General features: G+C 45.0%; 1 protein-coding gene across 8 annotated transcripts in view; it reads right to left on the bottom strand.

Moving 5' to 3' along the window:
• NDRG2 (NDRG family member 2) overlaps positions 1-13,184 on the bottom strand; it is a 46,072-nt gene that overhangs the window by 9,867 nt on the left and 23,021 nt on the right. For all 8 annotated transcript variants that reach the window (XM_053260315.1, XM_053260318.1, XM_053260314.1 and 5 more), the window contains 5 exons: positions 11,759-11,819; positions 9,408-9,494; positions 5,157-5,213; positions 3,623-3,726; positions 1,918-1,962 (listed from right to left, as the gene is read on the bottom strand). In XM_053260315.1, the coding sequence (XP_053116290.1) occupies positions 1,918-1,962; positions 3,623-3,726; positions 5,157-5,213; positions 9,408-9,494; positions 11,759-11,819 (354 nt within the window). The remainder of the gene's footprint in view (positions 1-1,917; positions 1,963-3,622; positions 3,727-5,156; positions 5,214-9,407; positions 9,495-11,758; positions 11,820-13,184) is intronic.

The following is a 13,184-nucleotide window of genomic DNA, read 5'->3' as shown; positions in this document are numbered from 1 at the left end:
ACAGTACTACTCAGGAGTTACTCTACAGGGCTATTTAATTTCAATAGGACTACTCAGGAGTAACTCTTCAGTCAGAGTTAACCTATGCTTTAAATAGAAGATTAATCGCAAAACACTACTACTACTAATATACTGCTTTTCAACAAGATTTCCAAAGTGGTTTACATAGAAAAATAAATAATTAATAAATAAGATTTATTTAAGGTTTGAGTGTGTGTGTGTGTGTGGCGGGGTGTGTGTGTTGTGGTCCCTCCTCAGGAGTTCTCATTTGTAGCCTCTTATTCCTGTTCTGTTAGGCCTTGAGATTGTTTTAATGAAAGGCGGTATATAAATTTAACAACAAATACATAAATAAAGATAGCTCCCTGTCTCCAAAGGGCTCACAGTATATATAAAAAAGAAATATAAGGTAAACACAAACAATAGCCATTGGAGGGATGTTGTGCTGGAGTTGGATAGGGCCAGTTGCTCCCTCACTGCTAAATATGAGAGAATCACCACTGTAAAAGGACCCTCTTTGTTCAGTTAGGAGGGAGTGAACAAAGCAGAAGATAATATTCATTGCTACATGATGAAAAGTGTCACCTGCTGGTTACTGCATATTAAGCTACTCTTAAGACACAAGAGTAGCCCAGGCCATTTCTCCTGATCAGTTGGCAACCCTCTTATGTACATCTCCTTAGTGCTGGGCTGGATAAACTGTATGTGCTTAAAACAATAAATCATCTCCCTGCCTCCAGTCTTTAATGTATATTAACTCTTTGTAGACATCAGGATGGATTGTACCCCATCAGAGAAGGAAAAAGAAATAGTAAAATGTTGTGTTCAGTATTTTACCCCGCAAGACATTTGAGGACGTGCTTGAGACAAGTTATCGTGTATTCAGTGATCAGCCTGCCTCTGTGCTCACAAGACTCAAAAGGAATAGGCTCTGGTCTCAGCATCTACAGGCATGAAGCATGCGTAGAGTATTATGACAACATTTTGTGGGGTGTCTTTGATCCCTAGCACCATAAGCGCGTTGTTTTTCCATTAACATGGGACAGAGATCCTGCTGGGAAAGACCGAGATCCTGTATTGGGAAATGGCAACCAGGTGACCTGGGAGAGGAGGGCACACCCCTCTTCCTGTCACTGACCAGCATCCCCAGCCCTGTAACTATGCAGACTCATTTATATTACCCCCTAGGCTTTCTTTTCAAAAGGATTTAGACATTATGTATTTTTCACTTTCAGGGAAATCAGAACAACTTGTTCAAGATTTCAACTCCAATATCTGTATTAATTTTAAAAAGGGTGTGTTTAGGCAATATTAGAAGGGGGTTGTGGATGAAACCCCACAGGGTGCTTAATCTTCTTAGGGCTGATCCTGACCTGGAAGATGGATTTGCAGAACACTGTTGACAAAGTTTTATGGTTTTTCTAACTTCTCAAAGGGAGTACAACAGACCTTGTTTTCCAACATGGGTTAATCCATATTAATAGGGTGGTTCATAGTCTATCTTAAATTAAATCTAATCTGAGATTTAAATCAGATTATTGTTACTCTGAGCTCCTTAAAAGAAGAATTGAATAGAAATGTAAATAAATCATCTCCCTTCGAAGGGATCTGAGAAAATGACTGTCCAGCTTGTGGTGTTCACTTTAAAAACTCATCCAGAGAGCAGTCATATTTTTCTTGCAGGGCTCCACTGTTTTTAAACAGGTACATGACAGGCCAGGGATCCACAGATGCAGCTTTACTCAGCTTAGAGGTGCAGTAATAGGGAAAGCTTCTCCTCTTAAATATCCACCTCTTAAGTGACTGTTAAAGGCACATCAGCCCAGCCAGAAATAAAGGTGGCAACCTCAGGAAGAAGAAGGCAAATCCCTGAATTGGAGAGGACAAAGGAAGGTCCAGGGGCTGGCTTGCACTTACTTGAAGCAGATGTCTCCTCCACGCTCCAGGCTCAGGTCTCTGCGGCTGTGGGGTGGAGAAGGATATTTTCAGCATTTTTCTTTGGCCTCTAAACTCAGTTCTCTTTATGCAACCCACTCCCTCTTTCCCTGCTTTCCCCTCCCATACCTGTCCCATAACTAGGCCCTCCATCTGTTTATCCCACTTATCTAATCTAGATCTAGAATTGCCAACACGTGGTCTTGAAAGATGCTCCTGTGCCTTATACGAGTGTATGGCAGGGCACATTAGACAGGTGTGCACCTTTCAAACATCTCCTTGCCAATGCACCTGCTAACAGCACAGGAGCACTCTTCAAACGCAGGTGCTAGAAACCCTCACTACATCTAGGACAGAATGCAGTTAAAAACCAAAACACCCTGCAACCTGTCAATCCCAAAACCTAAAAGTTTAATTCTGTAGCTGGTATTGATTATGCAAATTCGCATAATTTCTCTTATTTTGCATGATTTAATTTGGATTTTTTTGCTTAGTATTCTGACCATTTATTCTGATATTACTAGTTGAAGGGAGTGGGAAAAGAGATATGCACGCCACTGAAGCCTTGTCCTCAACTACTGGAGAACTCATCCACCCATCCATTTTATAAAATTTCAGCAGACATTACCCATATCGTCTTTCAAGCACACATTTGAAGCCACAATGGCTGGAAGCTTTCTAGAAGAAATGAATGCTATGATTCATAGGCAGCTGCATCTTGCAATCAAAATCAGACTCTGCACTTTTTTTGGGAGCTGCTGCATCACAGCATACACACAGCTCTGCCTGCATCGCTGTCCCTTTCTTTGGACTTCCCTGCCACTCAGGGTTGGCTGTACTGTAATTAATCAACTCCACATGCTTTCGCCAACTACCTTTTAACTTGAGTAATCAATCAATTCATTGATTTAAATTGAAATGCATTGGGCATATTGCCAACATTTCAAGATCAGCAGCTGTCTTACTATTGTAAGATGCCTTGGAACTCCTTCTTCTTCTTCTTTTTTTAAAGTGAAAAGCCACATATATATTTTGAAATAAATAAAAGATTGAAGCAAGTATAAGATTATATTTTAGCCAAACAAAAGCTGCAGCTCATAGAAACTGTAATTCCCCAAACTGTGTGCCATGAGAGAACAGCTAGTGTGGCACAAGAACTATATTAACTGAATAATTAAAGCCTTTTGTGAACCCAAAGCATCCATCCCATAGAGGAGGCGGCCTGCTGTGTCTCTGAGTGAAGTACAGTTTGGACCTTCTCATCAGCCTCTTCTGGGGGTAACTCTGCTGTGTGGGCATAACTGGACCATCAGTCACTCTCGACACAGCGATGCAGCAGAATCATCCATCCTAAAAGGAAGCTGCCTGTTGCACCTCTGAACAAATCACTAAGCTGGATTTGCCTCCTTCCAATCCAAACAGTGACTCACAGAGAAACATGATGTGCTCCTCTGAGGGCAGGTAGGTTTCCCTCCCACTCCAACAGTTAATTCAGAGAGAAAGCAAAACCCCAAACCCGGCATCTCAGCTATCAGAAGCTCCAGAAATGCCAGCAATAGAAAGAAAGGACATCTCCACTTCTTGATTTCTATAACATTCACATCCCTGCTCACTGCCTAACATGACCTGTAGTCCATCACAGGCCTTTTGCTGGCAGTATCAGCTCCTCCTTCTCACCCAGACGCACCTGTTGTAGCTGCTCCAGTAGAGATGGATGTTGGGCAAATTGGTCGCATGCCCCAGGATGTCCCGCTGCTGCTGTACCAACTCATTGTTCTTGGAGAGTTCCTCCTGTGGAAGGGGGCATTACTGGAGTATCCCAACCAGTGATGTGGTTGCAAATTCAGAAGTGCAGATGCTCCCCGTGACAGCCCCCATGGCCATGCCCACCCCAACAGCCAGAGAAGCCGAGAAGTACTGGCACTCCATCCTTGTGCATCCCCCCTCCACTACACCCCTGATCCCAACTCCCCCCGATCCCCACATACTGGGACAATCTCGAGGTTTGCCAATTCTTCATCTGACCTCTGCAGCTGTGCCTTTAGCACCAACATGAGGTGGAGACATTAGTGGTCAGCAGTGCTGATTTTTATGCTACAAAAAAACTGATTTATGGAGGTCAAGCTGATGCTAGAAACACAAGAGCAGGCCAAGACTTTTTTTTCTGGTTATCTGACAATCCTCCTACCCTCCCTCAAGCGGAACTTAAAATGTCTGCAAGAATTCAAAAGATTCCAGAGAGAGTCCTGTCAAACCTAAAGTGAATTTTGTTGAGATGCATAATTGAACATTAAACCAATCACTCCTTGTTTGGAGAAAAGAAAGCCATCTCCATTCATCTTCATCAAATCTGCAAAAGCAGGCAGTGCTCTGGCCCGCGAGTTTAGCTAGTGATCGCTGAGGTAACTGAAGCTGACGTTGCGATGGTCTCTTCCTTCAGCTTTCTTAATTTGGAATGTCCCCGTTTGTTAATATTGGCTGAGTCAAGAGATGTGGGTGGCTCATTCACAACCGCAGAAGTGCTAGGCTCCAGTTGACAATAACAGACACTTGAAGCGTCTCATTCTTCCACTTAGGCTAAGCAAATTTTTTCAGGTCATAAAAGAAGCGTTTTGCCACACGGCAACTTCACTATAAGACATGGTGAGATGGCTACGAGGGATGTGCACAGAACCAGCAGGGGGTGGTTCAAAGGTGGCGGCGGGGGGGTACCTTTAAGGGCATGAGAGGGTGCTCTCACCCCTCCTGCCACATTTCCCCCACCAGCGCTGCACTTTAAAAGGGTCTGGCAGGGCAGAAGCATACCTCCCTGCCACTCTGTTGCCTCGTGAGACTGGAAGTGACCAGAAGTACCCGGCCCATGTGCGCACGTCGGGCGCGGGTGCACGCACATCAGGCAGACGTGTGCGCATGTTGCACGTGCGTCGGGGAGAGTGACGTGCATGCGCGCACCCGACGTGCACATGCGCGCCGGGTAGTTCTGGTCAGACGAGGCAATGGGATGGCAGGGAGGTATGCCGCCGCCCCGCCGGAGCCTTTTAAAGTGCAGCACCAGTGGGGGAAATGCAGCAGATGCATACCGTATTATTAAAAGGAAGGACCTAGTTCATAATATGTAAAAATTATCGACCAGTTTCACTGCATTCCTGCAAGACAGGCACATCTGCTCCCTTCTGCCTCCCCACTCCACACACCCCTCCCTCTCCTCTGCACACACTTACCTGGCTGAAGAGATGATGGAGAATCATATCAGAGTTGGAGGACGTGAGGCCAGTCAGCTGAAGAGGAAACAGAATCAGAAGAGAGGAGAGACAAAATGAGCAGTGGTTTGAATGGGCCAACTGGTGTGTGCATAAGAAGAATGGGGATAAACTCATTCCCCAAAGAACTAGCAAGTCTTTGAGACTCGGGGATTCTCAGCTCCTTATCCAGAGCTTAAGTCAATGCTCATCATGGCCCAGTCTGAAAACTTCCTTTCAAAGCCAGGGTTGGGCCCTTGAACATGCTAGAGGGTATTCCTCAGCATATGCAGAAAGGCTTTTCTTGCCCTACTGAATTAAAACAGCTCGTACATCTGGAGTTCATAAGAACATGCCCTGCTGGATCAGGCCCAAGGCCCATCTAGTCCACCATCCTGCTTCACAAAGTGGCCCCCCAGATGCCGCTGGGAAACCCACAGGAAAGAGCTGAGGGCATGCCCTCTCTCCAGCTGATACTCCTCTGCAACTGGTATTCAGAGGCATCTTGCCTCTTGAGGCTGGAAGTGGCCTACAGCCCTCAGACTAGTAGCCACTGATAGACTTGTTTTCCATGAATTTATCTAAACCCCTCTTAAAGCCATCCAGGTTGTCGGCTGTCATCTTGTGGCAGAGAATTCCACAGAGTGGAATCATCAGAGGTGACCAATCTGAGGCTCTTCAGCTGCTGCTGGACCACAACTCCCACCACCCTTAGACACAATAGCCATTGTGGTTGGGGATAATGTATTACAACAGCAGCTGGAGAGCCTCAGATTGGCTACTCCTGAACTGCACGTTCCATCTCAGAAGACATAGTTTTTAGGCAAGTTTGGACCCTTGTATGTATCTTTTGAGAAGTTAACCATTGCCGTCTCATCTCCCAATTCTCATAGCCAAAGAGTGAGAAACAGGTGTGAGGCAAGTCTGAAGTATCATAGGAAACTGCCATATACTGAGTCAGACCATTGGTCCATCTAGCTCAGTATTGTCTTCACAGATTGGCAGCGGCTTCTCTAAGGTTGCAGGCAGGAATCTCTCTCAGCCCTTTCTTGGAGATGCAGGGAGGGAACTTGGAACCTTTTGCTCATCCCAGAGCAGCTCCATCCCCTGAGGGGAATATCTTACAGTGCTAACATTTCTAGTCTCTCTTTCATATGCAACCAGGGCGGACCCTGCTTAGCTAAGTCATGCTTGCCACTACAAGACCAGCTCTCCCAAAAGCAAACCTGACCAAAATTGTTGCCACCTGCCCAAATCCTTCTAACCAGGCTGACTTTTGGGGAGAGGGATGGCTTTTTGCACGTCTGGGTATTTGGAAAACACAGCCTCAGTGCTAAGCCACATATACATTTCGAAGCTGTGAGCAATACAACAATTTACATTTGAATCTATTTACATTAACTGAACATGGCTGAAACGGGTGGGTTGATCTAGCAGGTGGAGGGGAGGAGAACACTAGCAAGTGGATAGCAACTTTTGCCATTTGATGAAATGTGCATTCGTGTTTTCCATTCCCTCTTGACTAAGCCCCTTAAGGGGTCACTCGTCACTGAGACTTGAACATTTTAAAATGTCCATACATTTCAGTGATTTTTTTCCTTCCTCACTTTATTAAAAAACTGAACTGTATGCCACAAATAAACAGGTGATCAAACACACAGCAATGATAATGGATCTCTCACTGAACTCCAGCCCACGAATCTCATGTCAAGCGTACATCATCTCTGCCATGCGGAACATTTTCTCAGAAACATGCAAGCCATACTCCATGGACCTATTCCAGTGTGTTGATGGATGCAAGTGAGCAGTGGCTGGTCCTCCTTTCTGAGAAATGTGGCAAGAGAGCCACCTGATGTTGTACAGGGGCGACTATTTCAGCAAGCATGTGACAGGTGGAGACAATCAGCTGCTCCACAGCCTGGAGGGTTGTGCTGAAACTGCTATACTAGAGAAAACCCAGGCTTTTAGGCAGAGGCGCCACACTCAAAAGCACTGGTGCAGAAGCTCCAGCAAAGAGAGGCGACTGATGAAAATGCCCTCGAGGAACTGGGGGCCTTGATAAGCAGGTTGCACCCTCAGCAGATGATGAGGCAAGAGGTCATGTACCAGAGGCAGCCACAGAATGACCTACAGAGGAGTGAGGAGGCTGCGGAGAGCTTGAGGCGGGCGCCTGGAAAATTACAAATGACACACAAGAGAGCCTTGCAGAGAAAGGTGATCTCATGTGGAATCCCAATAAAATAATGGTTCTGAGCATCTAGAAAGGGACACAGAAATGAGGCTAATTTTAGCCTATTCACATGTTCCATGCACATGCAGTGTATGCACATACCAATCTGTACGTGCAATCAGTGTACTGTCGTATGTGTGTTGAACATAATGTGAGAATAACTATTCTCACATTATGTTCAACACACATACGACAGTACACTGAGGTCATTCACACAATCAAAAACTGTGTTCTACCTGGGTTTGGGGCTGTGTGTGCTCCCAATTCTTGATAGTGTGGAAGCAAGGTAGAAGGAAAACCTGGGTAGAAGTGATTGTGTGGAAGCAAGGGAGGAGGAAAAACTACCCAAGTTTTCCTCCTATCTTGCTTCCACACAACCGAAAACTGGGAGCACACACAGCTTCCAAACCTGGGTCGAACTCAGTTTTTGATTGTGTGAATGACCTCACTGCCTATCTGTACCCTGCTTTTGGGACGGCCCGCACCCAAGTTTGGTTTTAAAGTAACACATGTACAGCAGTGTTCCATCTAAGGTGTGCGGATGTGCACGCACTCACAAGTGTTTTTTTTTATGTCCACTCAGTTAATTTTAGATCCTGCTCAGGCGGAATCAGGAAGGCTCCACCCTGAATGCATGTGTGCACACACTGCCTTGATACTGCTGCCCAGAACAAAACTCATTCCACAAACAGATGGAAAAAATTAGAGGAAGCAATGTTCATTCACACAAAAACATGTGCATGTGTACAAGCAGCTGTACACAGGTCCAACCTAATGTCCGAATAAGGCTCTTGCATCCAAGCCAAAAAATGAATGAGCACACAGTCTTAGGGGTTCTTAGGGAGACCCAATGAAAGCATCCTCCCATAGAGATTAATTCAGGAACGTTCTGGGGTGAAAGACACATTAGAATGCAATACATGCAGTATTCCATTAAGAAAAGTGGGGGGAGGGACACCTACTCCTGTGAAGTCATAGTCTGTGTGGCAAATGAAGGGAAGGGCATGGAGTATTTGGGGAAAGACCAGAAGAAGAAAACTCAGTTGGTGATAGATGGAGGAAGAGCCCAAGTGAGACCAAAGAAAGGGAAGAGAAAGAAAAAAGAAGAATGTGCAGAGACAGGATCAACAAGCAGGGAAAGGATAGACTAAAGGCAATAGAAACTAACAGACTGAAACAAACTTTCCATGACAGATAAGATAATGGTCCCCCCCCCACCCTCCCAGTCTATCAGTCCTGCTACTCAGCGCCTGACTCCTGACCAAATTACTCAACTGAAGTCCCATTGAAACAAATAGGACAAGTTAGACAAATTACCTTGTCCTATTAATTTGAATGGGACTTCCGCTGAGTAATTTAGTCAGGAAGTCAGCCAGTCTGTCTGTCTGTCATGATGTAACTAAAAGTGGCTTGGAGTTGAACTAACTGTTTATTAATTTTTATTTTATTTATTTATTTACATATTTTTATACCGCCCAAAACTTGTGTCTCTGGGCGGTTTACAACAGATGAAAACAACATTAAAACATTAATTAAAAACAAAACAAGAAATTTAAAACACAACAATTTAATTTTTTTAAAAAACAATGCTCTAAAACAACATTAAAAACAATCAAAACGGTATCAGTTAAAAGCCTAGGTGAACAGATGCGTCTTTAAAGACTTTTAAAAAGTCTTTAACCATTGTTACATGAATTAGTTGTGTAAACTGCTTTAACCCATTGTACAAAGAAATATTGCCCAGATCCCCATTTGACCAGGGTTGCTTAACCTTGGGCCCCTAAACGTTGTTGGACTACAACTCCCAGAATCCCCAGACATGGCCTTTGTGGCTGGGGATTCTGGGAGTTGTAGTCCAACAACATCTGGGGGCCCAAGGTTAAGAAACCCTGCATTAGACTAAAGACTGATGACCAGTCTGTTTCTCCTCATTTGTAATCGAGTACCATCTGCATTAGAGAAAAAGAGATCAATTCCTCCCTCCCTCCCCTGCCCAGCCTCACCTTGTGAGCGGCCCAATCCATCCAGCCCTTGGCATTGGGGTCAATGTTGATCAGAACCAAACCTTCCACAGTGTCTGCATGAGAAAGCTGTTGGAGGAAAGTAATATATTAATCAATGAAGAAGGAGGAGGAGGAGGAGGAGAAGCAGCATATCTATAGTATACTTCAGGGTGCCCAGAGTACTTCAAACACATCACTTCTACACATCAGGGTAAAATGGACTGAACCACTTCCAGACTACAGGTTGTAGTTCTAGTCCAACATCATCTGGGGACCCAAATTTGAGAACACCTGGCTTAGATGTTGTTGTGTGTTTTTATTAAGAAGTGTTAGGCAAATCCATGGAAGACATGTCTAAAAATGGCTATTAGCCATGACAGCCAAATAGAATTGCCATGTTTAGAGGCAGAACACCTATGAATACCAGAGGCTGATGTGTGTGAATTGGAAGGGAGGGCTATTGCCTTCATGTCTGGTTTACAGACTTCCCAGGAGTGTCAGGTTAGCCAGCGTTGGCAATAGAATGCAACACTGGCCTTGGCCTGATCCAAAAGGCCTCACCTTATGTTAGTGATATATTTTTACTAAGGTAATGCTCTGTTACATCTACATGATGTTACATCTACATTTCCAGTGATCTTTAATATCTACATGAAACTGCTGGGTGAGATCATCAGGAGATTTGGTGCAGGGTGTTAACATTATGCTGATGACACCCACATTTATTTCTCCACATTGACCTCATCAGGAAATGGCATAACTTCCTTAAATGCCTGCCTAGAAGTGGAAATGCGGTGGATGAGGGATAACTGAAGTTGAATCCAAATAAGATGGAGGTACTGACTGTGGTGGGGTTGAGACCCAAAAGATGGTTTAGATCTGCCTGTTCTGGATGGGGTTGCACTCCCCTGCTGAATTCCAATTTTGGTTGAGTGGTGATCAGGTACGTAGCTTGGGAATGCTCCTAGATCCAAAACTCTCTCTGGTTTCTCAGGTTTAAGCAGTGGCCAGGAGTGCTTTTTATCTGCTTCAGCTGATATGTCAGCTACGCCCATTTCTGGAGGCAAATGACCTTAAAACAGTGGTGCATATGTGGTAAATTCCAGGCTTGACGACTGTAATGCACTCTACATGGGGCTGTCTATGTACATAGTCCAGAAACTACCATTGGTACAGAATGCGGCAGCCAGACTGGTCTCTGGGACAATTCCAAGGGACCATATAACACTGATTTTAAAAGATTTGCACTAGTAGCCAATATGTTTCTGGTTGAAATACAAAGTGCTAGTTATTACCTATAAAGCCCTTAATAGCTCGGGTCCAGGGTACTTAAGAGAGTGCCTTCTTTGTCATGAATCCAGCAGCCTATTAAAATCATCTGGGAAGGTCCAGTTATGGTTGCCACCAGCTTGTTTGGTGGCGACTTGGGACTGGGCCTTCTCTGTGGCTTTCGTGGGGCTTTGGAATATGCTCCCTGTCAAAACAGGAGCATCTCCTTCTCCTTTTGCTTTTAGAAAGACCCTCAAGACACACCTGCTTTCTCAGGCTTTTAACTGAAATTAATTGCAAACTGTTTAGTTGCTTTTATCCTATGAAATGGTTTTTAATTTGCTATTCTGTGAAATGGTTTTAATTGTTTTTACTCTGTTTTATATTTGCTGTTTTAAATTGTGTACACCGCCTAGAGATCTACATATCAGGCAGTATATACATATGATGAAATACATAAATAAATACTTGAAGCATGTGGAATGCTGGCTGACAGAAACATCTGAACTATTACATGGCCCCCCTCTGCTAGGCCAACCTTTCTACCACGCTGAAGCTCACTAGGTAACTAAAACCCCACCCTAGTAGGACTTTGCAGTCTGGTATGGTTGTGAATAAACACCACCTTATGGCGCAGTGGGGAAATGACTTGACTAGCAAGCCAGAGGTTGCCGGTTTGAATCCCTGCTGGTATTTTCCCCAGACTATGGGCAACACCTATATCAGGCAGCAGTGATATTGGAAGATGCTGAAAGGCATCATCTTGTACTGCGCGGGAGGAGGCAATGGTCAACCCCTCCTGTATTCTACCAAAGAAAACCACAGGGCTCTGTGGTTGCCAGGAGTCGACATCGACTCAACGGTACACTTTACCTTGTCCTTTATGGTTGGAAATAGAGATGCCAACCAGCTGCCTGGTCTCAGGCCAAGGCCTAGTTTTCAGATTATTTCTGAGACATTAAGTCAAATTACTACTAGGCAATCCCACCATATCCGTTTGGCATGTGGAATATTGAACATGTCCCCTGCCCTCCCATATGGTGAGAGCTAGTTCCACACCCACACCTGTCTGGGCCACTTACGCTGTAACGCGCCAAGACGTAAGCACCAGCTCCGACTCCAATCCCAATTATGCTGGTGAAGCTGTGGGAGACAGAGAAAGAGAGAGACAGGCAAGTTACAAAAATACACAAAGGAGCAGGCGCCGCCCAGCCTCCGAGGTTCTTTTATGGTGCTCTGGAGCGGGCGTGAATTCCAGTTATTGTGGCTGCTTATCTTGTGCCTTTGCAAGTTGGCTATGAGTAAACACTTTTTATAGAAACGTAACAGACTGTCCCGCTTGTGTTTCATGGCCTTTGGGCCCTGTTGTTTACATTTTTAAAAATCTATCTCTGCGCACGCAGGCGTGTGTGTACAAAACTTAGGAAGTTGCCTTATATTGAGCCCAACTCAAACTGTTGTTCCGTGTAGCCCAGGGTACTTGGACTACAATCCCCATAATCCCCAGCCACAGTTACCAACAACCAGGGATTATGGAAGTTCTAGGCCAGCATCTGCAGGAGGGCCGAAGTTATGCAGCCCTGATTTAGCTCAGTTTTGTCTACATGGACTGGTAACAGCATCAGACTGGTCTTTGCAAGCCCTACCAGAGATGGAAGGCGGGGACTGAAACAGGGGCCTTTTTTATGCAAAGCAGGGGCTCTACGATTAAGCTATGGTCCTTCCCCATAACACATATAACGTGTGCATGTATACAGTATATACATAGCTGTTTCCCAACGGAGGATAATTCTTCATGTATCTGATGCAGTAGGCTCCAGCACACAAAAAGTGAATGCCACAATAAAGACTAGTAGATTTGTTGCAGATTTATTCACTTTATTTATTTTATTTTTTACATTTCATATCCCGCTCTTCCTCCAAGGAGCCCAGAGCAGTGTGCTACATTACTTCAGTTGCTCCTCACAACAACCCTGTGAAGTAGGTTAGGCTGAGAGAGAAGTGACTGGCTCAGAGTCACCCAGCAAGTCTCATGGCTGAATGGAGATTTGAACTCGGGTCTCCCCGGCCCTAGTCCAGCACTCCAACTACTACACCACGCTGGCTCTAGTCCCCTTTTTGTGGACTAGAAACTCTTGTATCAGAAGCATGAAGTGCCTTGAAGACTAAGGTGCCACAAGACTCTTGTTTGCATTTCCTGCAACAGACCAACCCAGCTATGCCACTCCTTCCGGAACAGAATAAGAATGCCCAGAATAAGAATGCTCACGGATGAGGCTGTACAGGGCTGGACTCTTGGTTTACAGGGCTCCAAGAAGGGACATTTAGGAGCAGGGGTGTAGCTATAATTGAGTGGATGGGTTCAAAGAACCTGGGCCCCCCAGTTCCACCCCCCCCTTTCTTCATTATCTCCCTGCTCTGAGGGGCCACCGGGAAGAGGGGCGAACACAGGCTTCCTATCCCCTAGCTATGCCCCTGGTTAGGAGTGAGAGGATGACATCCAGACTA

This window comes from Hemicordylus capensis, chromosome 6 (assembly GCF_027244095.1).
Source record: "Hemicordylus capensis ecotype Gifberg chromosome 6, rHemCap1.1.pri, whole genome shotgun sequence".
Lineage (NCBI taxonomy): Eukaryota > Metazoa > Chordata > Lepidosauria > Squamata > Cordylidae > Hemicordylus > Hemicordylus capensis.
Note: the sequence above shows the minus strand (reverse complement) of the source record. Positions and strands in the feature narration are given on the sequence as shown.